Source organism: Bacidia gigantensis (genome assembly GCF_019456465.1).
Source record: "Bacidia gigantensis strain McMullin 20006 chromosome Unknown contig_249, whole genome shotgun sequence".
Classification (NCBI taxonomy): Eukaryota; Fungi; Ascomycota; class Lecanoromycetes; order Lecanorales; family Ramalinaceae; genus Bacidia; species Bacidia gigantensis.
Window position 1 is genome coordinate 325,526 of NW_025408603.1, and position 23,960 is coordinate 349,485.

A 23,960-nucleotide genomic window follows, 5' to 3' on the forward strand; every position below is an offset into this window, starting at 1 on the left:
GCATACAGCAAGGGTGGGCTCGTCATGCGGGGAGGTAGCTGTCACTTTCAGCAATTGGGTACTGTTGACTCCGGATAGCGATGCAGCTGTTGTATGCCTGAACTCAAGCGGTCTATTGTACCCGCTACAAGTGTAGCCGGATTTGTTGCAGCGTTGGCACGATGGCTTGGCCTCGTCTGCATAACCCTCAGATGTTATTCGACAGCTTGGTTTTGGACCCCGCATACTGCAGAGTTTTGTACTTACCACATTTGATACGGCGCTTGCGACATGTGTGGCATCCTTTGCTACGACCTGGAACAGCGACCATTCTTTATACAGATTCACACTGAAAGACACGCGTTCAAATCATACAACTGATCTGGAGAACAGAAAACTGAGCAAGATGTCTACAACTCAAAGACAAAATGCTGGCACTCTTCGCCTGTTCTTATCTGCCACCATGATTTGGAATTGAGAGCGCACAATCGCACAGCTGTGATTCTCCATTCAGCCACTAGAGACTCTCAACGGTCCGATAAGTGATATACCTCGGTAGCCTTGAGCTCGGTGATGCCGATTGCTGAGGTGGCTTGAAGTCATGCAATCAGCAATGGTAGTCAGCCGCACCACGCTACGAATATACGCTAGCCGGAAGCGGAAGCATCGGACGAGATGCATATTGTGCTCGCAAGCTTTGCTATAAGGCGAGGGAAGAAGCTTATACTTGCGATTAAGTGAGCTGAGGTGATTGTTCAATGTAATGTTGCCATTTAGAAGACCATGTGAACAGGCACAACATGATTTCGAGCCTTCTCTTTCTCTTTATGATGCAGACTCGGGTCAAGACAAGGTTGGGATGGAAGATTATTCAGTCTATGTACTTATGATGACGTACCTTACTATATAGAGAAACGCAATGAAACAGAAGGAATAGTAAATCACAGCACGAAGATTAAGGAATGTCAAAAATAAAAGCACCGCTGGAAGCCCCTCGTTTGTCTCCATTTCTTTCCTCCGAGTACCTGATCCATAGTTTTTGGTCTTTGAATTGAAGTAGCCTTCTCGTACCATTTCATCTCCTACCTCACAAGCCACTCCTTTCCAAAAACCCCGTGATCACCTCATACGCGCCGGTGGCATTCTTGTGGAAATTCAAGTTATGGCTCGCACCCGGATGCAACGCGAGCTCTAATTTTGCATTCTTATATATCGTCTTAGCTGGTTCCTCGAAGATACCAGGACAGTAACCGTCGCAGAAGATGTAATCGTCTTCGCCCGTTAGATGCAGCGCTGGGCCTTTGTAGCCATCGACATTCTGCGGGCCGCTCAATAGCGTCAAAAACTCAGTCACTGCGTATGGCTCCTTGCCTGCCTCGGCGTACTCGATGGCTGTGGTGTCGTAGTTGGGGGCTTTTAAGTAATTCATAATTTGTGCGTATTTGTCGACCCAGGTTAGATAGCCAGTGTCCCTATCGCCGTAGGTGGCGGGGGACTGCTGGGCGGCGATTCGGTTCGCGTAGCTCCGTACCAGACCATTGACATTGAGACCGGTTTTGTTGAAGCCGATGGCGGTAAGAATGACGGCGTCGGCGAGGTCTGGAGATAGGGAGACTGCGCCATGGGTGGTGTAAGAGCCGAAAGAGAAGCCCATCAAGGCGACTTTGCTGGGGACGCCGATGCGGCCGGTATAGGCGCCCGACTTGACAAGACGAGTAAGGGATTGGAGCACGGAGATTGCGGTATTAATTTGCGCTTCGTAGCCAGAGATTCTATGTGGTCGATGGATTAGTCCGGTTGTTTTGAGAAGCGAGGGAGGGCTTACTTCTGGGATGCTCCGCATCCTACACGGTCGTAGAAGAAGACTGAGTAACCTTTAGAGACTGCGTGCTGTACAAAATTGTAGTCGTCTGGTCGGTAGGCGGAGTTCCAGTGCTGTCTAGCCAGCGCGATGCCATGGGTGGCTACGATCACAGTCTTTTCTTTCGGTGATGACACCTTGGGACTGCAGAAGGACGCAGCAATCTGATATGTTGTGTTGACTTTGGTGATGGGCCCAAGCGGGCTGGGGTAATTTGGGCCTGGCTCTCTGGTAGTAGCCACAGATAGGAAGTCTTCGAGGTCGTAATCGTTCTGAAACTTGGTACCATTGAATTGGAGTTTGTCCCATACCACAGCGACGGGTATCATGTAGTCTTGACAGTCGGCATTTGGGGGATAATATGGCAGGTGCAGGTCCTTGAAGCTGTAGTCTACCTGCTGCGTGGTGTTTGAATATGCTGAAGGCAATGCAGAAACACTCATTATCTGATTAAGAACCGCAGATATGCCTGCAAATAAGACGCGCTGTGACTGATGCATCATGTGCTAAAGATGGAACTTGCTTTTGATGGACGTTGTAGGAGGAGGCGAGGGACGGACTGGTGCTAGATTGCATCTTCAAGAAGAGGAAGGACGGATGTACTTATACACAACTCTAACACTGGGTACATTTGAAATAGAGCTCACTCATGATGGTCTAACTCGCTAATTCGCAAGCGTGTTGAAGGGCATCAAATGAAATGAACGTGCATGTCTGACTTCGCCTCAGCTAGAAAGTAACTTCTTATGGCAAATAGTGAAATAATTGAAATATGCTTCATGACATTCGCCGACGATGCTGACATTGCTCAGAGACAGTCTGCGGAGCTTGCTTCGAATGAGGAAATGGCATGAGAGCTGAGTTGAAAACACTGAGGTAAAACAACGCGAACGTGGCCTACGTGAGCCGTAAAATCATGTTGAGATGCGGAATATCGAGTTTCTGGGGCTCATGAGGCAGATACAGAGCGCCACAGATGAAGCTTCCGACAAGGGAGTCAGCACTGCTCGGTTTGTAAGGGTTGAAAAGTCAATTCAGCTAGGCGAACGCAAGAGCATCGAAACCATTGGAAGTCTTGTGATGAAGCGAGGTCGAAGCCACAGCTTACAAAGGCCTAATTGCGTATGGGATTGTGGAGCGTGGCATATCAGCTGTCGTTCTATGCATTTGACTCTGCGGCAAGAATTTAGGCTCCTGGTAGGACGAACATGACTGGGTCTGGGGGATTCCATATGAAGCCTTCTAGCGAGGGAATAGAAGCTGCAAATGCAAATTATCACTGAATGCTGTGAGAGCTCCGTTTTGGTGACAGACCCCGGGATAGGAGATCTAAGCCTCCGCCGCTTTATGCGCTAACCCTTTTTGGAATCGTCGCGCGAGATGCGTCAAAGCTGTAAATAGGCCAGTAAGGAGTCTAGGCTGCATGTGAATTTTTATCAGGAAGTGTGTTCTGTGTTATATTTGTCTACAACACATAATGCAAGCTGTCTTGCATGATGTGATAGTAAAGAGTACTTCTGATGTCAAATTACATGTAATCCACCCAATCCTCTCGCCTGCAGAACACCAATATATGCAAGCACATATCAGTCCTGCTCCATCTCATCCCCATTGTCATCTTCTTTACCATAAGCATCGAGAATTTCCTCCCAGTTACTCTCTAAGTCATCCTCTCCGACATACCAGTGCTCTGGCCCTTCTTCGGCGTTTACACTTCCTTCTCCCTGCCGAGTTTTCTCTTCCCTCCTTTTCCGCCTCTCCTCATTCCGTTCTTCTCTCTCTTTGTACACCTCCATCCACTTATCATGATTCCTCAACCACTCCACCGCGAGCGCATTCTTGATCTTCAATTCATCGACCACCTGCTTTCCCCATCCCTCTTTTCCGTCTCTGCAGATAACTTTTCCCATTTTTCCTTCCATCCATACCCGTTCCGCCCAGTCGGCATCTGTGCCCAGTCCATCTGGATGATCCTGGATGACTTTCAGTACTTGTTTTGCGGCGGATGTGAGCTCTTTCCATTGGCGTTGAGGACCGTACTTCTTGCGGCCAAAGTAGGCGAAGAGTTCCTTTGCAACAGGAGGAGCGAGAATACATCCGGTGCTATAATTGACAGGAGAGGCAGTAGGAGAGATGGTGTTAGTGCCGTAAATGGGCATGGCGGGCTGGGTGACGGGGAGGAAAAGCTCAGGGGGTCGGCGCATGCGAATGGCAGCTGCGATCCAGCGGCGATAGTCATGGTAGCGAGAGGACCAGAGGGTGGCTAAATGGGCGTAATTGATTAGTGGCAATGGCTGAGTTTTGGCCTTCTTCTTGATCTTAGAGTGTCGAGGAGGCTTCGTGACACGTAGACGGTTTTGCTGAAGGTTGTTGCCGTGTTGGCGGTGTCGTCGGTTTTGACGGAGAGGATGAGAGGGGGCAAGAGATGCTGCTCTACTAGGTCTTGTAGTATCCGGACGTGCGTGGGTGGTATGTCGGGTAAGAGGCTTGCTGTGCTGGCGGGGTAGATGTGCTGGCCTTGAATGAAAAGATAGCTCATCAAGTTGACGATGACGCAAACTCTGGGAAAGGGATATATCATTGATAGGACGAATATTGGAGGCATGGTGGTAGACGGGAATGTTGTTTGGATAGGAAGCGTTCTTTCCTGGATGATCCATTGCTGTAGATGATGATTCTTGAAAATGAGGTCGGTAAGTGCAGGAGTGAAGGTGGAGATGTCTTGCGTAAGGGCTCACATACCGGGCCGTGCTGTGTCAATGTCGGCATCAACACGTGGTATGCTTGAGACGCAGCGCGTCATGTTATTCCTTGAAGCGCAGAGGAAGAGTCATCTCTTCCGTCTGCGTGGCCTCCTCCTGCCGCTCTGAAGACGTGTCTAGCGGGATTCCGCCCTCATCGTCGTCAACTGCTATTTTCTGAACCCCGGATTCTCGGGTTCCACTGTCACTCCTGCCGTGACTACTCACGGAGGGGCTCCTCCCGCCCTTCTTACCGTAAGATCTGCCCGGTCGGTCGGTCCCAAATCTAGCGATTCTCTGTTGCGTCACCCGCTCTCCAAGCTGATTACGCTTTTCTTGCTCCACATTCACCAAATGCGCAACACATTCCTGGTGCAATCTGCATGCACCTTGGCTCAATGTTGCCACGGGCAGCTGCATATCGCCTTCTGTGAGGCGTGCTTTGTTGTAGAACTGGCGGAGTTCTACCTTGAGATCGTTGCTGATCTGGCGCGCAGCATCCTTAAGCAGCATTTCGAAGTGCTTTCTACACCTATTCTTATGCTGCTTTATCTTCAAGAGGGCTATTTCTGGCGCTGAACTATTTATCAGCTGCTATATCTTGCCTATCTGAATGGTTTGGCAAGGCGCAAACGCTATAATGCTGACTTACTTTCGGTATTGCGCCCATCCAAACGTCTTAGATCTTTACGGAACTTGTTTCGCGAACGGCCCTCGACGACGTCTTTCTTTCTTGCGCAAGTCATTCTGAGACGCAAAGAGATACAGAGATATTTGCTTCACTTTTATAGAGCTAATAGAATGAATGTTGTTAATGCACCAGGTAGAGATGCGTGTAAAAGTGTAGTAAATTTAACGCGAGAAATGATCACAACAAGTTTGCGTAGGCAGGCGGGATTCGAAAGTGCATGTGGTGCGAAAGAATAGAAACAAGGTATATAAATGGTTTAACGACTTTTAGTTCTCAAGCAGTTTCAGAGGCCTCTTGGCGCAGTGGTTTCAATCACTTCGCCAATATAAAGCCCAGCCAGTCTTCTTTCGACTCCGGCCACTCCCATTGGGAATCACTCCGGGGTCAACGCCTGGTATCACTAACCCTAGCCAGTCTTCTCTCGACGCCGGCGACTCCCTTCTAGGGAGTCCCCCCGGTATCAACGACTGACTAGGAGTGATGGAATTGACGAAATAATAGCTGCGGCGGGAAGCGTAATAGCCCCCATTGAGAGGTTCTCTGAGAGAATCTCCCAGAGGGGGTTGGGGGTTCAAATCCCTCAACAATAATTTCTTTTCTCTTTTTTTTCTTTTTTTCCCAAGGTGAACTTAGGTCACAGGGCACTCAACGTAAGAGCCTGGTTGTGTGAATCGATGTCAGACTTTTATTCAAAACAAATGCGTCCATTACACTTGTTGTCGATGGATCTAGTCTTTCTGGTATCTTGTCGCACAATGGAAGACTGCTGAGGCCAGCGCGAAAGCTTGGCGGAGGCGAAAGTGTTGGCCACATCGTCTGACTTTGTTCCTGTTCTGCGAACATCTCACCCCAAAAACCTTGAAGTGCGCTTGAATTATGTTTATTGAAGGAGTCAAGTATCTGAGGGGGAGCCTGTACTAAGTGAGGATATTCAGTTCAATTTGCGCATTTGAAATGATGTGTCTTGTCGCGATGATTTGCGACGACTTCTTGTGAAAATGATGAAACAATGCGTCACAACAAAGGCCAAATTACTACATTCACGGGCGCAGAGACCATTTGATACAGCAGAGAGAGCTCGTGAGCCTCTTCTCGCCCTTCGAGGTAACACTTGACGCGTACCTACCATTATGCGACTCACCTGTGACTTACCTGTGGCTTACCTGTACCACTACGTGACGGCTCACCTCACCTCAAAAGCAGATTTGAGAGTAAATGACTCTTTCACCGTCGAAACCATTACTTAACAAAGCGAGAAAAACCTGCGGCTCAACGGGCAATTGCACATAACCAGAGCGTACAAGAGACCAGCAAGTAATCCTGACAAGTACCCACCGTTTCCCAAACCTCGCGGTATCCTTCCTACCTGCACGGCGAAGAAGCGCATTCGACATGTGCGACGCCGGAAAACCAGCAGCGCTCGCCGCTTTCAGGTTTGAGCCCAGTCTCTTCTCCAGCACAGATGGCTTCTCATGAATCTGCACAACAAGAACCGACTCTTCCTGATACTTGTGCCTTCTCATCTCACAGCCCATTCATATATCACTCTTTCTCCTGAACCCTCATCGATAGTCATCGGCCAAGCGGCTCCTTCCCCTGCCAAGCTCTCTCTCATCTCAAACGTACAGTACAGCAGCTCCTACGCCCATCCCAACACATCTCCCACCATCAAAAAGAAGCAAAAGGAGCAGCAACAAAGAAACAGGACATGCAAAAAGGCGAGGTGAGGTGCCCTTATGCTTTGCAGAACGCCAAGCGAGCCGAATCCTTGGTGCCGGAATTCACCGCTTGGGTTGAGCTGACAAGGGTAAGCCCATCGGAAGTTTTACCCGCTGGGGTTGGGGGCTAATTGGTATCACGGAATGAGGGTGCTGGGGGTTGCGATTGGTGAGGAGGAACTGGTGGGATACGTGAGTGAATGACGGTCTGTGTAGGTGAGTGTACGGGTGCGAGGATGGAGAAATAGTCTGGGGCAGGTGACTTGGGGACGATGCTGAGAGATTTGCGGGTTGACAACAGTCTAATTCGAAAGAAGAACTGACTATCCTAATATTTATGAGGTACAAACGCTGTATGGGGTATCTTCTCTCCATCCATATGCAACAAGCCTTCGAACAAACCAAAATCCAACATACCCAATCAATGATACCTGAGACGCGCCAGAACCAAGCGGATATTAGCATCATCTTCCTACTTTTTCCACCTCCTTTCATCCAAAGACCTTCCGCTACAGCCGTCTCTGTACGTGAACCCACGTCTTCTTTCCAACGTACAGATCAGCCACCCCTCCAGATCTGACTAGCACTCTTCCTCAACCCCTGCGACAGCAACCCATCCTGCTTCTTCCCCCTACCCAAGGCGCGCGTAAGACGCAAGAACACCTCATCATCAGCCGCCAGCCTCTTTCCATCCCCGTCGCCTCCAGCGCTCTTTCCACCCTTACCACTGACTCCAGCACCCACTCCACCGCGTTCGCTCATGCTCATGCTCCTCTTCCCTGCCGTTCCCTCACCAGGAGGAACAGTCAAAGCAGAATGAAAGTTCTGTCCACTTGAAACGCTTCTCCCATGTGTTGGCAGAGACGGTCTTGAGCTTTGCATGGGCATTTCGAATGTTTCATGCTCGCTGCATGTGCAGCCGCAGCCTGTGAGGCACTCATCACTCATCTTCACGTCTGCGAGTACAGAGATGCGGCAGTTGAAGTGCAAGGAATGTCCGCAGTTGAGGCACGGGGAGGCGAGACCGTGAATGTAATTATTGCAATAAGTGCAGAGGGCAGGCCGAAGAATGCGACTACAGTGCTGACACTTCCTTCGTTTGTGGTTAGATTGCAAAGAAGAGCAGTAGGGACAACGTGTCGTAAGTGCTATGAGTGTATTCGCTGACACGTTGGTAGGAGCAAATTTGGTTATCAAATCCTCGGACGCAGTAGTCGTGGTCTGCGGGAGACTTTGGTTGAAGTTCAAAATCTCTGTTCTCTGGACGGGTAAATCCCAAGCAAGTAGCAAGTTGGCATATTCCTGGCGCCACATCTGGTACTTTGCTTCGTGCGCAGGGTCGAGAAGCGAAGCGGCTTCGTAAGCATCTTCTCTAAATTTGTCCTCATTCAATAATTTGAGAGACAACTTCAGAGGTAGGTCGCCTTCCGGAATCAGAGTACTATTGTTATTCTGTTTCTCTGATTTTGTCGGCGAGATCTCAGGCTTGGACACTTCGGTAAGCGTCGAGCTTCGACTCATCCAACTAGGCGCGGTCCAATTGCTGCTAGGCTGTGTGGAAGCCATATAACTACCGGTAGGGCTTGGGCGCTTTTTGAGCATCTGATTAGGCGGCGAAGAAGATGCCGAATGAAAATGAACGGGCTTTGTGAGGGGAGATGTTAAAGCATCGAAATTGGCGCCAGTACGATGGACGGCTTTGCTCGGATCTGGTGATGTTGAAACGATCGTAGGGTCAGATGCCTTCCTTTCGTGGCCAAGTCTCAATGGTTTGAACCCAGGTGGCGTGGCACTCGCTGAAAGAGAGGGTTTGGCCGATCTTGTCGGGATACGTATTGAAGTGGTACCTTCCCGGGTCGGTTTGGAATGACTCCAAGAATCTTGTCGTACGGGAAGCTTGGCAGCATCCTTCACAGAAATCTTGAAGCTATCCACTGCAGCCTCGGAATTGACCATAGGTGCATTAGCTGGTGTTGCGCTGGATGACCCATCTCTCTGCAGAAGCACCGATCTCTCTTCGGTTGTTCTAGAACTTGGTCGTCGACTGAGAACGCAGGTAAGCATTGCTAAAGCCTGGATATCCCCGGCGCGTTCTAGACGGCTCAGTCTGTGCAAAGTCAGTATCATTCTCACGCCATCCGGAATTCTGCTTCAATCTTACATGTCATCCACAAGCCACTGTTTACCCACGCTAGTGACAGCTTGCATTGGAAAACTTGACTGCCCATGTTTGAAGTCCTGAGAAAGGTCGATCGCGCTGTCTCTCCCGCGAAGCTTGACGGACTCGTCTTCAGTATCTGCGCTTGTCTCTTTTTGAGCGGCGGCTGAGCCGACCGTGTCTGAGGACGGTTGTGGTAGGAGATGGCTGCAGAGCGTCCATGTTTCTGCTAGATCAAGCAGTCCTTGCTCTCGTGCAACCACAATATTATGTTCTGCTGCATGACGGCCAGGCTCAACGAGATATTGCTGAGCAAGGATTTGTTTCGCAGGAAAAAGGCCGTCGAATCGAAAGATTGATACAGACGTATCGATTTTTGTCGCTGTAGTGGATGGAAAGCCAGTCTCGCCGCCCGACTTTTGGGAAGAGTTGAATGCAGTGTCCCGTTTCGATCCAATGTTCCAAGGCACAGCCGGAAGAAATGGCAAATTAAGTAATTCGTAACCTGTTGATGAGGATGAAGAGCTTGATGATGATAGCTCAAAGTCATCGCTGTTAGTGGCGGTCTTTGATTCAACGGTCGAAGTCGTGTTATTTCGGCGTCGTGCACCCTGCTGTAGATTGCCAAAGCTTTCGAAGAGCTCCTTGCTGTTGACAGGGAACGAAAGTTCGGACAACCGATTTTGACCGATAAGAGAATTGTTCTTCTGCTTTGGCGGGAAGAAGCAGACTAGAGCACCAGTGCACGCCCAGACAGCCCCACAGCTTCGTGGTATGGGAACATTATAATGAGCGTTATTTACAGCAGCAGTAGACTCGCCAATTCCCACTACGTCCATTGGTGACCTGACTTGACCAAAATCAGCGTCTTCGTCACTACTGGAGTCTAGGTCTTGTATTTGTATTGCATCTTCCGCTTCATTCTCTTTGTTCAGCCAGCGAAGGCTTTCTTGCAGAGTTTGCTCTCCAATGAGATAGCGTAATATGGCCTCTAGAGAGTGCCTTTTCTGACTCAAAAATCCATCAGTGAGTTTGAGTATGTCTGCCGAGATGCCGTTCACGACGTTACGATCTAGGGAAGATGGGTTCTCGACCGTGACAAGTGGGCTAGCTTCTTGTGGATACGAAGATGGGAAGCTGATGCGCGCTTGCAGTTGCTTTGGGACTACCTCACTTGCCCAAGAACGAGATAGGGAGACAACCATCATTCGATCGTGGACGTCAATCTTAATGAAGTCAGCATTCATGATGCTATTATTGCTACCTTTTGCAAACATCATGGCCTACCTCATCGACGCTGAGCTTCGGAAATTTGTCTAAGGACGTTGTGATCTCTTCTCCTAACGACTCGAATGTCTCCCAAGCCGCGGTTGCCTTCGCAAGAGATGTCACTGCATTCGTTACGTCCACAGGTCCAGGAGAAGTCGAACGCTTCCCAATCTTGACACCTCGCATCCAAGATATCGGACCCTTGTCCGTGACCGAGGCGGTTTTGTCATGTTCGACCGCGCTCATAAAACCTTGACTCCCAAAGCCACTCGAGAGCTTCAAGGAGACATTGCTGATGCCGTGAGTTACAGGCTTTGGAAATTGCAAGTAGTGAGATTCTTCGCTCTCCAAGGGTTCATCGCGAAATGTCCTGTACTTCGCCCCTCGTCGAGTGAAGTTGGTGGTACGCTTCACCTTCATTCCCTGCCTATACCCTACTTTGTCTAGATTTTCCGCTCTTACTTCATGAAGCCGTAGATGTCGATCCAATCCCCAAGATACGAGCTGATATTCTCGATAATCGACCTCGCTTGTGACGTTGCCCCTTGTTCTCCACAGAAATTCTTTTACTCTGTTTTGATGACCACCGAATTTATAGACGGGTTTCGCGAGGCCTTCATCGCTTTGGTCGTACTTCTCATTCAGATCATACAAATGCAGGGCATAATCCTTCCGTTGAGGCAAGGCCATGAGTCCGTGTCCGAATGGTGTGTATCGTGCTCTCCAGACTGGAAATGGGGTACGAAGGACTTTCTCTGGAGAGGTTTCTGTTTTCTTATAGTCCCAAATCTTAATGGTTGAATCCAGAGAGCTTGTTGCTACCTTCTGCGTGTTCATTCGGTCCCAGTCAACTCCATAGACCTTGGTGGCATGGGCGTCGATTTTCTTGAGCGGAGTTGCGCCCTTTCTAGTGTCCCAGATCTTCAAGTATTTGTCGTGAGACGACGCCACAATATGTGAATCTTGTCTATTCCACTTGACCTGTGTTCCTCCAGCATACCAATCGGCAAAGGTCATTGCTGGCTTGATGGGGTTTCGAAGATCCCAACAATGGATATAGCTGTCAATAGAGGTCGTGGCAAGTATGTCTGGATGATGGGCTGAGAAATTCATATCCGTAATGGCGCGGCTGTGAGCATGGAGTACATATTCGACTGAAGATCGTGCATTGACGAGGCCAACATTCCAGACGAGAGCTTTCTGATTTGAGACGCTGACAATCCAATATGATCTTGAAGCAAATGGGGACCACTGTACATCGGGGACCTCCCATGGTGTCTTATGAGGTAGGTAGCGAGGGGGAGCGTAGGGGGAGTCAAGATCGATTATGTGAAGTCCTTCCTTCCTGGGAAAAGTTAGATGTAGGGTATCGATATGAAACATCAAACATACGAAGCAAGAACGATGTCTCTCCCACATGGCGAAATGGAGGCGGAGCCAACGGGTTTGTCAAGACGAAATGAGCAATCCCTGCCAAACGTCTCGCTGTCAAACGCCGTTCTCATCTCGCTTGACTTTGCCATTGGTGCTCAAGATTTACAGATCTCCAGTCTCGGAGTCTTGAGGGACTAAGGATGATGCGATTCGTTCGAAAGGCCCCTCGCACATGCTGAATGGCACATGACATGTATGAAGAGGTTTGCCAGAAGTCAGCCCTTGCGAGACGAGAGAATTGCAACTGACATGATTGTACATGACGGTGCGGCTGCAAAATCAGCCTCAGCCGGCAATACAACACGTCGTAGATCAACTTGTTATGACCTTTTGTCGACCATGAGCGACTGATGGTGAAATCTTTTACATTCGAATGGAGTGAAGCCTCGAGTACTTTATCCGCTTTCTTAATTTTGACCCATAGGATGGTTTGGACTGCCGGACCAGAGCCCTTCCATTTTCTCGGCAGCCAGCCATCTATCATATGCTTCACTGTTGTGCACAAAATTCCACAAAGATGGTTGTGTATAACCATGTGCCTCTCTCTAGTCCCCGCTCAATCCGCATCCTCACGCTTCATCCTGCTGCTGATCGTAGTGCTATCATATCATGTGATCTGAACGAGGTCTCTATGGATGAAAAGCCCCGTTACAGCGCTCTCTCCTATACCTGGGGAGGAGAGTCATTGATTTTCCCCGTCCACTGCGCTGGAGCTCTCTTACTGACGACTCGGAACTGCCTTGATGCTTTAATACAATTAAGAGGGCATGAAACGCCGAAAGTGCTGTGGATCGATAGCCTTTGTATTGATCAGACATCGACGACAGAGGCAATAGCAGAGCGAAGCCAGCAGATTATAATGATGGGTGAGATATACAAGAATGCGTACTCCGTCATTGCTTGGTTAGGGGCGAGCGACGGACCTGTTATCAATGCAATGTTGCTCATAGAACATTTGATGACCAGAGTCGACGTCATTCACGCAGTGGATAGATTGAAACAAAGTGAGCGATCTAGTACTCCTCCGCTGGTACATGGCCCAAACGGCTTGATACAAGTGAAGACCTAATTGTTTCGAAGCCACCAGAACTCTAGCAGAAGATCAGATCGGCCCTTTCTTTGCGCGTAGTTGGTTCTCTCGTCTTTGGACGCTACAGGAAGTCTGTTTGCCTCGCGTTGAAGATGTAATTATGCAATCTGGAGATCATACTCTCCCTTTGTGGGTCCTCTTATTTTCAAAATCTCCTCATCCTAAGAAACAAGTTCAGGAAGAGTCCGGTCAGACCTTACACACAAGTCGGTGTTGGTAGAATCTTTATCATTATTCCAAGGTACAGTGGGAAACAGTTACTGACGCTCGAAAACGACTGACAGTGCGCTTGTCATCGAAGCTATAGGTGCGCTAGGTTCTGGAAGCTACTACTTTGGAGGTTGGAAAGAAGCAATGCTGTTGCAATTCTATCTCACGGGCTTGTTGAGCGCCGAGCGAGACCTCTCGATCCGTGAATCCTTCTCGAGTATAGGAGATGGCACGCCCACGAAACCCCGCGCTTCTCATGTTCTCGGATTTGCGCGACAGAAAGGAGCAAAGTGTGATAAGGACAGAGTTTTCGCACTTTTGAGCATTCTCAAGGAATTGAAGTATGAAACCTTCAAGCCTGATTATAACATGTCTACCGAAGAGATATATAGGAAATCAGCTTTAATGGCGATTGAGAATGACCACGACCTAATGATACTCTTCCAGGTCCCAAGCGATAGTCGAAGACCCGGACTGTGTTCTTGGGTACCTGACTGGACTGATTTAGGATACCAAGACTCAGACCTAAGAACAGCCATCGAACGTGGTCAATTTGCTGCTGCGGGGCCATCGAATAGTTCCTGGAGTTTCTCCGAAGATCACCTTTGCCTTAACCTATCTGGGAAGCTCATCGACTCAATCGCACACAGGAGTGGTGTAATCAACATGATGCGAGGCAAAGAGCTTTTCACAGCGCATTCCACAGCTGTCAACGTAGGGGTAGATCACGATGGTCCCGGCCTCGCCGCGGGTACTACCATTCTGCGGGAGACCAACAGGGCGATTGAGATCTTGAAAAGTTGGATAGAGATTGCTTCGCGACATGCAGAGTACCCTACTGGCGAACCTATCAGGACAGCTTTGCGACGAACTATGACTTATGACATCCCTCAGGAGAACGGAGTGGAGAACATTGGGGAAATCTTTGATGCGTGGTACAACATCATGACGGCGGATGAACTCGACGTCGGGGCTATGGCACTTGGCATAGTCCGGACGGGAGGAGGGATTCTCCCAAAAATGGTCAAGGACGCTTACCTGAGGAAACGCATGCAGCGTGTTCCAGAGGAGCAAAGGATCCTTAGGGCACTTATGTATGATGATCGTGTGATAAGGTATACCTCGATCGCTGCAACGGCTTCAAAGGGGAAATGCTTTTTCACTACAGAAAGAGCGTATATGGGCACAGCTCCTGATTTCGTACAAGTAGGTGATCGAATCGCGCTTGTGGCGGGTTTGAGTATGCCACTGATTTTGCGACCTGTGTATGGAGGATATCAACTCATCACTCATGCTTATGTCCATGGCATGATGTACGGAGAAACTTGGCCTGAAAACCCCGCTGAGCTCAGCTACATCACGCTAGTTTGACGTTACGATGGCTTCTGCAAGAGTTGTGACGGCGAGGCGAATAGGTATCATGATTATATCTTCATCTAGAAAACGATCTCACAATAAAGAGCTTCTTTCTGATGCACAGGGAGATAGGTACATGAATGCGATTTTCTGCCCAACCGGTTGCTTTGTGGAACAAATACTCCCCAATATTCTCATGGTCTTCATTTCATCCCTCCCCCCACACTCCTTCTTACATCATGCCGTCTCCGTATTCGTCCGAAAATCTCTTCTCGCGTATTACTATTGCATCAAGTGGCGATGGCCGAACACCATCCAATTGTGCTTTTCTCCCTTCTTTTCTCCCTCCTAATCTCGAAATTTTCTTGTGTGTCGAAAGCCGTCTAGGCCAGAATTGGACTGTCACTAAGATTGAACGCGACTTCGCAAAACGGCAGAAGCAGAAGCAGAATGTCTACGCCGAGGTTCAAATGCTGATGTCTCTGAATGCTAATGGATCGTCTGCATCGGGTTTGTTTCCGTATTCTGGATGTAGCAAGCTCAGCTGCTTCATGTGCAATAGCTTTATTGAGTCGTATGGGCAGTTCACGACAAGAGGGTGCCATGGACGCCTCTTCAAAACATGGACCGTGGCAAGTGTAGATCGACTTCTGCCTGGTCAGGCCAATCGGACAGCAAAGGCTCTCGTATTAGTGCAAAAGGGGGTTGAGAAGAAATTGAAGGCCTCAGTCGAGGGCCATATTCGGCACGAACGAACTTCGGGCATTGGAGAAAGCAGTGTCTCAGGTGGTCGGCAGGAGGAGCGCTCACAGAGACAGTTGCAGATGGACCGGCTAAGGATGAAAGTAGAACGCGACAGGGCTGCAGAAATGTTCAGAAGGTGGGCGAGGTTCGGATATAATTAGCTTATTTTCACTTACTCTCACCGAATTATTTGTGCTAAAGGTCGAAAGGCAAATGGAGAACACGATCGGTTCAGCCCGGCGCACCTATTCAATTCTAGAAGGAGATCACCCGGAATATGACTGCGATATATGGATGGGACCGACGACGAGAAGGTGCAACTTTTGCAGCAGAGGATTCTTCTGCAGCGATTCGTGCCAGGAGAAAAGATCCGGAAGTCATTTGTTCACGTGCTCTAAACGTCCCCTCAATTCCGCTGATTGTCTCTGGCAGTCCGCGGCGGGGGATCTCATGCCTGAAGATGAGGATATTCTTGAAGTTTTCGGATTTAAAAACGTCGTTTCTTGCAGGGACATGTCTTACCTTCTGGGGATCTACAGAGGCCTCCATCTCTCCGGCAAGCTCTCAGCGGAGGACATACATGAGAGGTGTGTTGGGGAATCCTGTTCGATAGGATCAAGGAGTTCTATTACAGCATCCCCGAGAATTCCCGTGGGCAGTACTTTCCCTGGTTCCTGAAGAATTTCAATGTGTCCTGGAGCGCCCTATGACTAAAGATGAAGCGCAACAGAAGTTGATAGCGACCTTCTATGACAAGGCCAGGCCATACTTAGATATGAAGGATCGCAACAAGACGGCTACGGATCTAGAGCCAAAGTCCAAAGCAAATAGTTACTCATCCCGTTCACACAATTTTGGAAAGCATACGAAGCGGGAATACTTATCCAGCTCATGGATTCGAAGGGGCTAAGGGAGCTACGATCCAGAATCCCACTCCTAGAGAGCTTTTTATCTGTGCCGTCGGCCGGTCCCCGTCCGTTTGTATGGGACCTGAAGCAGTTTCTTGAAATCAATGATCCGATGGACCATCCGCCCATTCTATCGGTCAACATTGACTATGAGGTTGTCAAATGCCGCAGTTTTGAGGACACTTGTACACTGATGGAAATTTACGGACAGGTTCTGAACACCGCCAACCCACTGGAACTCCGCCAGGCGTAAGTAGCTGATGATCTGTTTCAATTTTCAAGTAGTTATATCCGGATGAAGGAGCGGTAGAGGTCGTTGATGAGGAATCCTTATTCTTTGGAAGAAGTGGTGGAGTCGGAGTTGGGGCCAAGCTGAGGTCAGCAATAGTATAGGGGTACAATTTTGATATCTCTGTATTGCCAAGACTTGATAAAGTCGGGTTATCAAGCTATTCCGGATCAGGATTGGGTCAAAAAGTGACGTGCAGCTCTCGTGCCCACTCTTCGAGATACCTCAAGAGCAGATCAACCTACCTCCCTTGTTCCCACGCGTTGAACGAAGTTGTGTAGCTCAAGGATTTGCACTGGTGTTCTCGGAACAATCGCGAAATCTTCCACATCTTACGCCCACGCTTATTTCTATACCCTCCGAGCTTCTCGTCTCCTACCAAAGCTTCAGCCTTTCTCGAAGTGCATGAATTCTCCTATGATCGCAGCCTTCGGCGTGCAATAAAGGACCTAGCATCTACCATTATTATCAGACCCATTGGCGAACTTTCTCTATGGCGGCCCCACCGCCTCTTCCGAAGAGGATCGTGAAGGAAACTGAGAGGCTGATGGCCGAACCGTATGTTATGCCTAGTCCTGCACTACTTCAAGCACCACCTGCTGACAATTTTGTATCACAGTGTCCCTGGTATCAGCGCAATTCCTCATGAAGACAATTTACGATATTTCGATGTAAAGGTGCATGGGCCATATCAATCGCCGTACGAAGGTAATCGTTGGAATCGCAGCTTGAGAGGACTATACTTACACCCCTCAAGGCGGTATTTTTAAGCTTGAGCTCTTTCTCCCTGATGACTACCCTATGACACCACCAAAGATCCGATTTCTTACCAAGATATACCATCCAAACATTGACAAGCTTGGCCGGATATGTTTAGATGTGCTGAAGAGTAGGTCCCTACAGTCTATAGAAGACTCTTGCTAATATTTGGGCTAGGCAACTGGTCACCGGCGTTGCAAATTAGAACGATCCTTCTGTCAATCCAAGCATTGCTAGGCGCTCCAAATCCAGACGACCCGCTGGCGAACGATGTGGCTCAGAGATGGAAAGAGGACGAGCCTGCTGCTATAAAAACAGCGAAGGAATGGACGCGACAATACGCTTCGGGATGAAATAACGATATGCTGTCATATGTAAGCGTGAAAGAAGGACGATCTGTATCAGACGTCAAAAACTGCTTGCAATTACCTATGACGTCGAACAATCCAAGAACTTGATGAAAGATGTTTCATGCGACACATGCGGTGGACTGGTTTCCTGGTTTATAGAGCAGATTTCGTTAGGAGAGATCTCTTGAAGAATAAAAGATGGGGGATTTCAAAGTCATGCTGAGCGAGAATCAACATATTGTGTCGATGTAGATTACTACTCAGGCTGGGTAACACTTTGTATCTCATAGAACTTAAATAAAGTCCTGCCCTGGTTGTGCATCCAAAATCAAATCACCTCTTTCGGCGGTGATTTTTTATGCGGTCTTATCGATAAAATCAAGCGAGCCTTAGCGCCGGATTGCCAACACCATTGACGGCTCCACGCCGATACCTAAAGACAGATCATTCCATCAGTACGCATCAATTAGGAACGCCACAATGCGTACTTACGACGATACCTTCAGTGGCGAGAAGATCTATCCTGGAAAGGTGTGTCCGCGATCGTCCTCGTCCAATAGCCCACACGAACCGCTCGCCATGACCCTGTAACAGACAGTCGACCACTCCGGCCTGCTCATCCCTGATAATGTTGGGAAAGTGCTAATGAGATCATGGAAATGATAGGGTAAGCTCTACGTCCGCGGGGACAGCAAGATCTTCCGCTTCCAGAACGGCAAAACCGAATCCCTCTTCCTCCAGCGAAAGAACCCGAGACGGATAGCATGGACGGTATTATTTAGGAGGCAGCATAAGAAGGGTATTTCAGAAGTCAGTCTACATCTCCTAAAAATTCAGCGGCACAAAAGCCTCGACATGTTTCCTGTATTCCTTTCTTTCGAAATAACTACGTAACTCCCTCCCTGGACGCGCAAATTATCTCCACCCCTAGCATCACCTTGCATACACATCGACCAAACTCGTATTAACCGTCTCCAACATACAGGAAGTAGCCAAAAAACGCAGCCGCCGCACCGTAAAACAACAGCGCGGCATCGTAGGCGCCAGTCTTGACGTAATCAAAGAACGCCGCACGCAGCGACCCGCCGAGCGTGAGGCCGCACGCAAAGCCGCCATCGAGAAGGGCAAGGAGCAAAAGAAGGAGAGCGAGAGCAAGAAGAAGCAGGATAAAGCCAAGAGCGCGAAAAGTGCGGCTCAGGGACAGCCGGGCAGGATCCAGAGTAAGATGGGCGCGAAGGGGCCGGCGAGTAAGGTCAGTGCGAAGAGTCGTTAGGAGGATGAATGGGGACAGAGTCGAGGGCGAGGGCGGGGATGGAGAGGGATGAAGTGAGCGGTGGAGGTGTCGATGACGGTCTAGCTAATATCAAGGAAGCAAGACTATCAATTTCCATGGATTGAATCAATGGCTTTGTTCACACGTTTTATTGCTGACTTACCGCGGATGGCGCTCGTTATGCTTGACCGCAGTTAATACATCATTGCAAAAATCGCTCGAACCAACAGACAATGCAATGGACAAGGCAGAACACCAGGTTGCCGTGACAGATAAAAGGACCTTGAGATTCGAAGCACTTGCCACGCCAATAGATCTCCCGCGAAAATCCCCGATTCTACTTTCCTTTCGCCTTGGAAAAACCCACTTTCATTCATCTTTTGCCTACATTCACCAAAATCTGCCCCACTCCCATTCAGGAATGCTTCTCGAAATCCCAATAGAATGTAGGAAGTTCCGCATTCCAGCAAACCCACATGTTCGAGACGTCATCTCCGGCCAGCGTGGCTCCGAGACACTGATGGTCATCGAGAGATCTAGGGCATTGCTCGATGGAATGCTTGATGCAAGGGGATTTGGCCAGCGGCGTCTGGTCTGATGACATCGTTGTGAGGATGTCGCTGAGGTACACGGATGGAGTCTGCGCCATTAGATCCTAGTCAAGCTAGCTTCAGCAAAGCAATGCAGGCGAGGCCAAAGCTATTGTCGCCCAAAAGAAAAAAGAAGGGGGGGAAACCAATCACTCGATGCTGAACAAAGGCAAGAAATGGTGTCGACGACAGAAAGTGGGTATCATTTGTATTGACGAGGACGTCTACTATAAATAGAAGGTTCCTGCTTCAAGGAATCGTGCAACCAGCCCTCCTTCCTTATTTGCTCCGCGCTTTTTCCCATAGTCATCAAAAGTCAGAGTTTCCCAGCCAGATTTTTCCAAGCCCATGCCCGCCCACGACATAAGTATACCCTCGTTCCTCGTCCCTTCGCAGAAAGCATGAAAACCCTCGTAGCCAAAGCCAAAGCCGTACCGTAAGCCAAATTGAAGCCAGAACTGATGTAGATTACAATGGTACCGTACGTGAAGAAATAAATAGACTGTCTGAAAGCGCCGATAACACCGTGCTCTTCTGCGTCCATCGTCGAAATTCTGAATGTCAATGTCCTGTCTGCCCTACACCCAAGAGAGGTGTGTCCGATTAAGTGATTACTGCTTTATATTATCGTATCCATCGTATGTGCTTCTCATGAAGAGGGAAGGTCGTAAGTTGCAGCAGCATTTGACGGTCACGTTTCTATTGGGGATGCCTCATCGCCTAGTTCTGTAGAATCCTCACGGCGGCTGGTGCGCTCAGTCTTCTGGTCGGACCCATTCTTTCCACAGCCCTTGACCAGAATATGCCTCTAGAGGTACGTTAGCTCCGCCATGGTAACCATGTTCAGGAGGAAAGTCACATACTTTGAGTGCGTCTTTGCGTGAGAAGGTTTTGTCACAGTGTGTGCATGGGAAAGGCTTCACAGCAAGATGAATTCGTTTGTGCCTTTTGAGATCATGGTTTCTGTTGAACGACTGAGGACATCCATCGCACCTGAACGGTCGATCTTGGTGAGGATTCGGCGGATTGTGTGAGTACACACCCGCAATGAAGCCGCTGCTGTATGGAATTTGCGGCACGCCGCCATGCACGTTCACAAGAGTCATGGGATTTCCAGGATGGCCCACATTGGCCATAATTGGGGCGCTGTATTGGCCTTGCGCAGGAGGCATTTGTACCTGGTAATTGCCTGGGTATGGTTGGTACCCATAGTTGTGCCTAGGTGGCATATTGAAAGCACCTTGTGAACCAGCGGAAGGTGAGGAGCCTGGCAGAGGTGCACTCATGGGACTTTGCAGTGGTGGAGACGACGTCGGGTACATAGAGAAGTTGTTAGCCTGCGCAGAATTTGGCTGCGAAATGCTTCCTTGAAAGGCTGATGGAGTTGAAGCTGGTCTCTCATTATATGATTCTTGGGCTACATTCGTTGGAGGAACGTCGGTGTCATTGGCAGAGGCGTTCTGTGCGAATGCATGCTGATTTGTAATGTGCGTAGGTATATTTGTAGGTATATTTTGGCCATATGGGCTTGCGTCGTGAAAGCTTGGTGGAGGAGGAGGAAGACTCGTGGAAAGATTATCTTGTGATGTTGGAGAATCTGCGATTGGTCGCTGTAGAGTATCTGCGATAGAAGGTGAGAAGAGTCCTTTTGCATTGGGAGTCCATGATTGCGGTGTAGTACCCATTCTCAAATTATACCAAGGTGAGGCTTGTGGAAAGGTCTGAGGCGCCTGGTTTGTGGCCGAGATGGCACTGTTGGTGAAACCGTCCGTTGGCAATGTGGTCGGAGGAGTCAATAGGTTGGTGGTGGGATTCACGACCGCGCCTCCGGTCTGAGCGGCTTGATTTAGGTCAAAGGCAAATCCCACTGGTTTGGCTGGTGTGCTGTTTCGAAAGGGAAGAGGAGGCAGTTCCATGTTCGGGAGGTTGCCAGCAGCAGGGCGTCGTGCAGTCAGACTTCCAGGAGTCGCAGTGGAATCCATCATGGAACCCATGGCGGATGATTGATTTTGCGTGGCATCAGCCGGGCTCGTTGAGGCGTGCCCAGGAAGCTTGTAGCCGTCTCCTGCGTCACTTGGAGGCGTCGGCAGCGTATTTTGAGCGTTCAAGGCCGTACCTATCACACCCTGCCAGTGGATACCGGCGGGTGCTGTGTGGAAAGCCAGTGAGGGCAATCTGTTCGGCGTCACCGTGTGGGCAGTGTTATTCTTTGCTGTAGAAATATTATGAGACTTGTATTTCGACAAGTCAAGACTGGGGAGGTGGAAGTAATCTCGCTGCAGTGGCGGCGAAAAGGAAGCCAGTTCTTTGTATGTGGCGCTTGGGCAGTGGAGAGAGCCACTGCGCAGCGTCTTTCTGCAGGTGTGTACTGCTGGGGCTTGAATAGGTCTGTGGGGCGCCCTGACGTATGTGTAGGAAGAATATGGTGAGGATCTGACTCGAATCTCAAGGGTGACAGGTATAGAGGGTACGTGGAAGGCTCTGGCGTCGCGGTACCGTGATTTCGAGCGGAGTAAAAGGCTTGGTTCGGTGGACTCGTCGCGCACTGATTGGGAGTGAGGTGATTGAATTGGGTGGAGAACAATTGGAGGTGAAGATGTGTATAGTCCAAGGCAAGACAAATTGATCGCTGGGAAGAATGGTCCTTTCTTTGTTTCTTGCTGGTGTTTGTTGAAGATATTCTGAAGGTGGAAGGAAGAATGCTGATCACGCTTGTTTTCCTTTTTCTCGGCGGGATTGGCGGGAGGTGCAGCTGCAGCAGCTGCTGCAGTCAGTCTGAATTAAAATGCCAATCCAAATCCTTATTCCTTATTCATATTTTAGTGGAAGCTTCCGAGTTCGAGGGACACCGGGCAAATACTGGGAGACAGGTAGGAGACAAGGGAGAGACTGGGCGGGAGACTGAAGGACTGGGCCCAGGCTTTGCGGCCCTGTCGATCGCTTCGATGATCAGCCAACCCTCAAGTCCAAGTAAGACAACTAAGACAGCCTGTCAAATCCTGCCTTGCCGGATTAGGTACAGTTGAATCTATAACTCCATAGTGGTGGCCACAGATGTTCGTCGGTGAGCTAGGCTTATTGCGCAATCCTCACTCTCGCACGAACTACCGATAGGCCGCGAGATAGTCGAGATCGTGGAGGTGAGGGTCTCTGGTAGGAACATACAATGAGACAAGCACTGGAGAAGCACGGGCGCGGCGGGGGAGGGTGGTCAAGTATTAGTTGAGTGCCCCAATTGTTGGCCTCGTCCTCCACCTGCGTGGGATCTCCTTCTCCCTTTTGGTCCAAGCTCGAGGGAGAAAGAGCTCTTCCTTTCTTCTGGGGGCGGGTCAACGGCCGGATTCAAGTCGAAACGGGTATGATGGACAGATCTGGTGCCGTCTAGTGCTCTCCTAATCCGAGCAAGTTGGCTGCTTTGCATGCACGGAATGGGGCAAAACGGTTTAGTCGCACTGGGGCCAACCTTTTAGACCGCTCAGCTATCTGTGTTGGCAATCAAATCATGTGTTTGAAGCTAAAGCGGGATTCACTTCTCTCTCTTCGCTTGTCCAATGTCCACGATACTTTCAGGCAGCGCCGGAATCGCAGGGGAAGCGGTGGGGAAGGAGAGGGGGAAAGGGGACCGGGGACAGGTTCAGCTCGTCAGGTTGAAGCCTCATGATGATCTTCTGAAGGCCAGGTACTTCGATACCCTATCCTACATGATCCCTTCCCGCACGTGTGTGTGCGTGTGTGTGGGATGATTATGAATGATTATTTCCTTGTCAACCTATCGATCCTCTGCGCATTACTTCTCTCCATTTGCTTTGAATAATCTCGCCGACCCAGATGCAATAGCAATTTCCTCGAGCCTTGTGCATATATCTGGAGCGCTAGCCTACGTCATGGTTCAAGAGCCTCTGCCTGGCCAACAGCGCTGCAACAATGCAACTCCATGCACATATAAGCATTGAGATGCATCGGCAATGGCTCCACGGATGGCTGGAGGGCTTTTTTACGCTTGAAATGCGATGCGCTGCGACATGGGGAACCGAATGCTGTGCCTCTTCCCGGGCATGAGCTGCTGCTTCATGTCTCTCGTGAAACAGAGACATTATTACTATTCGAGGTCCCGGGAGGGAAACAAGAGACGACGCGGCGAGGCGCTTGAACGTTTGCCTTCTGACCAGCGGGAGCTTTCGATCTTTAGCTGCATTCTTGAAGCGGAAGATTGACAGGGGTGCATCTTGCGCAAAGCAGCTTCGGGGCAGGGATACAAGATCGAGACCATCCAGTCCAGAATTCGGGTCAAAGTCTAGAACGAGCCATCGGCCCTTACGATGTGCCCGAGTCGTGCCAAGAGATCTCTCTCGTGCGTAGGAGAGCATAAGGTATTGCCCATATGGCCCTATGGGAGAGCACTCGTGAGTCGTGGAGAAAGATCCCATTTGCAATTCCAGCATTATTGCGTCTTTGTAAACTTCGTGATGCTGACGTCTTGTCTCAGGGGCTTGAGACGTGGTGCTCAAGCCTCCCAGGCGCTCCCTTTCGGCTGGCTGCG

The 23,960-nt window shown here is 49.5% G+C and overlaps 9 protein-coding genes across 9 annotated transcripts; 4 read left to right on the plus strand and 5 right to left on the minus strand.

The window, feature by feature from the left end:
* Positions 1 to 1,066: 1,066 nt before the first annotated feature.
* KY384_006362 (uncharacterized protein) lies at positions 1,067 to 2,283 on the minus strand (the record flags this gene model as incomplete). Its single annotated transcript, XM_044814858.1, has 2 exons — positions 1,067 to 1,751; positions 1,805 to 2,283. 2 exons carry the CDS (start codon positions 2,281 to 2,283, stop codon positions 1,067 to 1,069), a joined length of 1,164 nt encoding a protein of 387 aa, XP_044667958.1.
* A 1,143-nt stretch (positions 2,284 to 3,426) lies between these two features.
* Positions 3,427 to 4,500, minus strand: KY384_006363 (uncharacterized protein; the record flags this gene model as incomplete). Its single annotated transcript, XM_044814859.1, has 1 exon — positions 3,427 to 4,500. One exon carries the CDS (start codon positions 4,498 to 4,500, stop codon positions 3,427 to 3,429), a length of 1,074 nt encoding a protein of 357 aa, XP_044667959.1.
* A 144-nt stretch (positions 4,501 to 4,644) lies between these two features.
* KY384_006364 (uncharacterized protein) lies at positions 4,645 to 5,327 on the minus strand (the record flags this gene model as incomplete). The annotated part of the gene is made up of 2 exons (XM_044814860.1): positions 4,645 to 5,156; positions 5,234 to 5,327. The coding sequence occupies 2 exons, from the start codon at positions 5,325 to 5,327 to the stop codon at positions 4,645 to 4,647; spliced, it is 606 nt and encodes a 201-aa protein (XP_044667960.1).
* Positions 5,328 to 7,548: 2,221 nt separating this feature from the next.
* On the minus strand, positions 7,549 to 11,940 carry KY384_006365 (uncharacterized protein; the record flags this gene model as incomplete). The annotated part of the gene is made up of 4 exons (XM_044814861.1): positions 7,549 to 9,097; positions 9,152 to 10,374; positions 10,436 to 11,762; positions 11,810 to 11,940. The coding sequence occupies 4 exons, from the start codon at positions 11,938 to 11,940 to the stop codon at positions 7,549 to 7,551; spliced, it is 4,230 nt and encodes a 1,409-aa protein (XP_044667961.1).
* Positions 11,941 to 12,368: 428 nt separating this feature from the next.
* Positions 12,369 to 14,522, plus strand: KY384_006366 (uncharacterized protein; the record flags this gene model as incomplete). The annotated part of the gene is made up of 2 exons (XM_044814862.1): positions 12,369 to 12,855; positions 13,243 to 14,522. 2 exons carry the CDS (start codon positions 12,369 to 12,371, stop codon positions 14,520 to 14,522), a joined length of 1,767 nt encoding a protein of 588 aa, XP_044667962.1.
* Positions 14,523 to 14,746: 224 nt separating this feature from the next.
* KY384_006367 (uncharacterized protein) lies at positions 14,747 to 16,412 on the plus strand (the record flags this gene model as incomplete). The annotated part of the gene is made up of 2 exons (XM_044814863.1): positions 14,747 to 15,387; positions 16,163 to 16,412. 2 exons carry the CDS (start codon positions 14,747 to 14,749, stop codon positions 16,410 to 16,412), a joined length of 891 nt encoding a protein of 296 aa, XP_044667963.1.
* Positions 16,413 to 16,941: 529 nt separating this feature from the next.
* UBC35 (Ubiquitin-conjugating enzyme E2 35) lies at positions 16,942 to 17,560 on the plus strand (the record flags this gene model as incomplete). Its single annotated transcript, XM_044814864.1, has 4 exons — positions 16,942 to 17,075; positions 17,126 to 17,148; positions 17,206 to 17,337; positions 17,385 to 17,560. The coding sequence occupies 4 exons, from the start codon at positions 16,942 to 16,944 to the stop codon at positions 17,558 to 17,560; spliced, it is 465 nt and encodes a 154-aa protein (XP_044667964.1).
* Positions 17,561 to 18,037: 477 nt separating this feature from the next.
* Positions 18,038 to 18,830, plus strand: RPL24 (60S ribosomal protein L24; the record flags this gene model as incomplete). Its single annotated transcript, XM_044814865.1, has 3 exons — positions 18,038 to 18,088; positions 18,224 to 18,367; positions 18,489 to 18,830. 3 exons carry the CDS (start codon positions 18,038 to 18,040, stop codon positions 18,828 to 18,830), a joined length of 537 nt encoding a protein of 178 aa, XP_044667965.1.
* Positions 18,831 to 20,111: 1,281 nt separating this feature from the next.
* On the minus strand, positions 20,112 to 22,583 carry KY384_006370 (uncharacterized protein; the record flags this gene model as incomplete). The annotated part of the gene is made up of 3 exons (XM_044814866.1): positions 20,112 to 20,228; positions 20,284 to 22,181; positions 22,529 to 22,583. The coding sequence occupies 3 exons, from the start codon at positions 22,581 to 22,583 to the stop codon at positions 20,112 to 20,114; spliced, it is 2,070 nt and encodes a 689-aa protein (XP_044667966.1).
* Between the last annotated feature and the right edge of the window lie 1,377 nt (positions 22,584 to 23,960).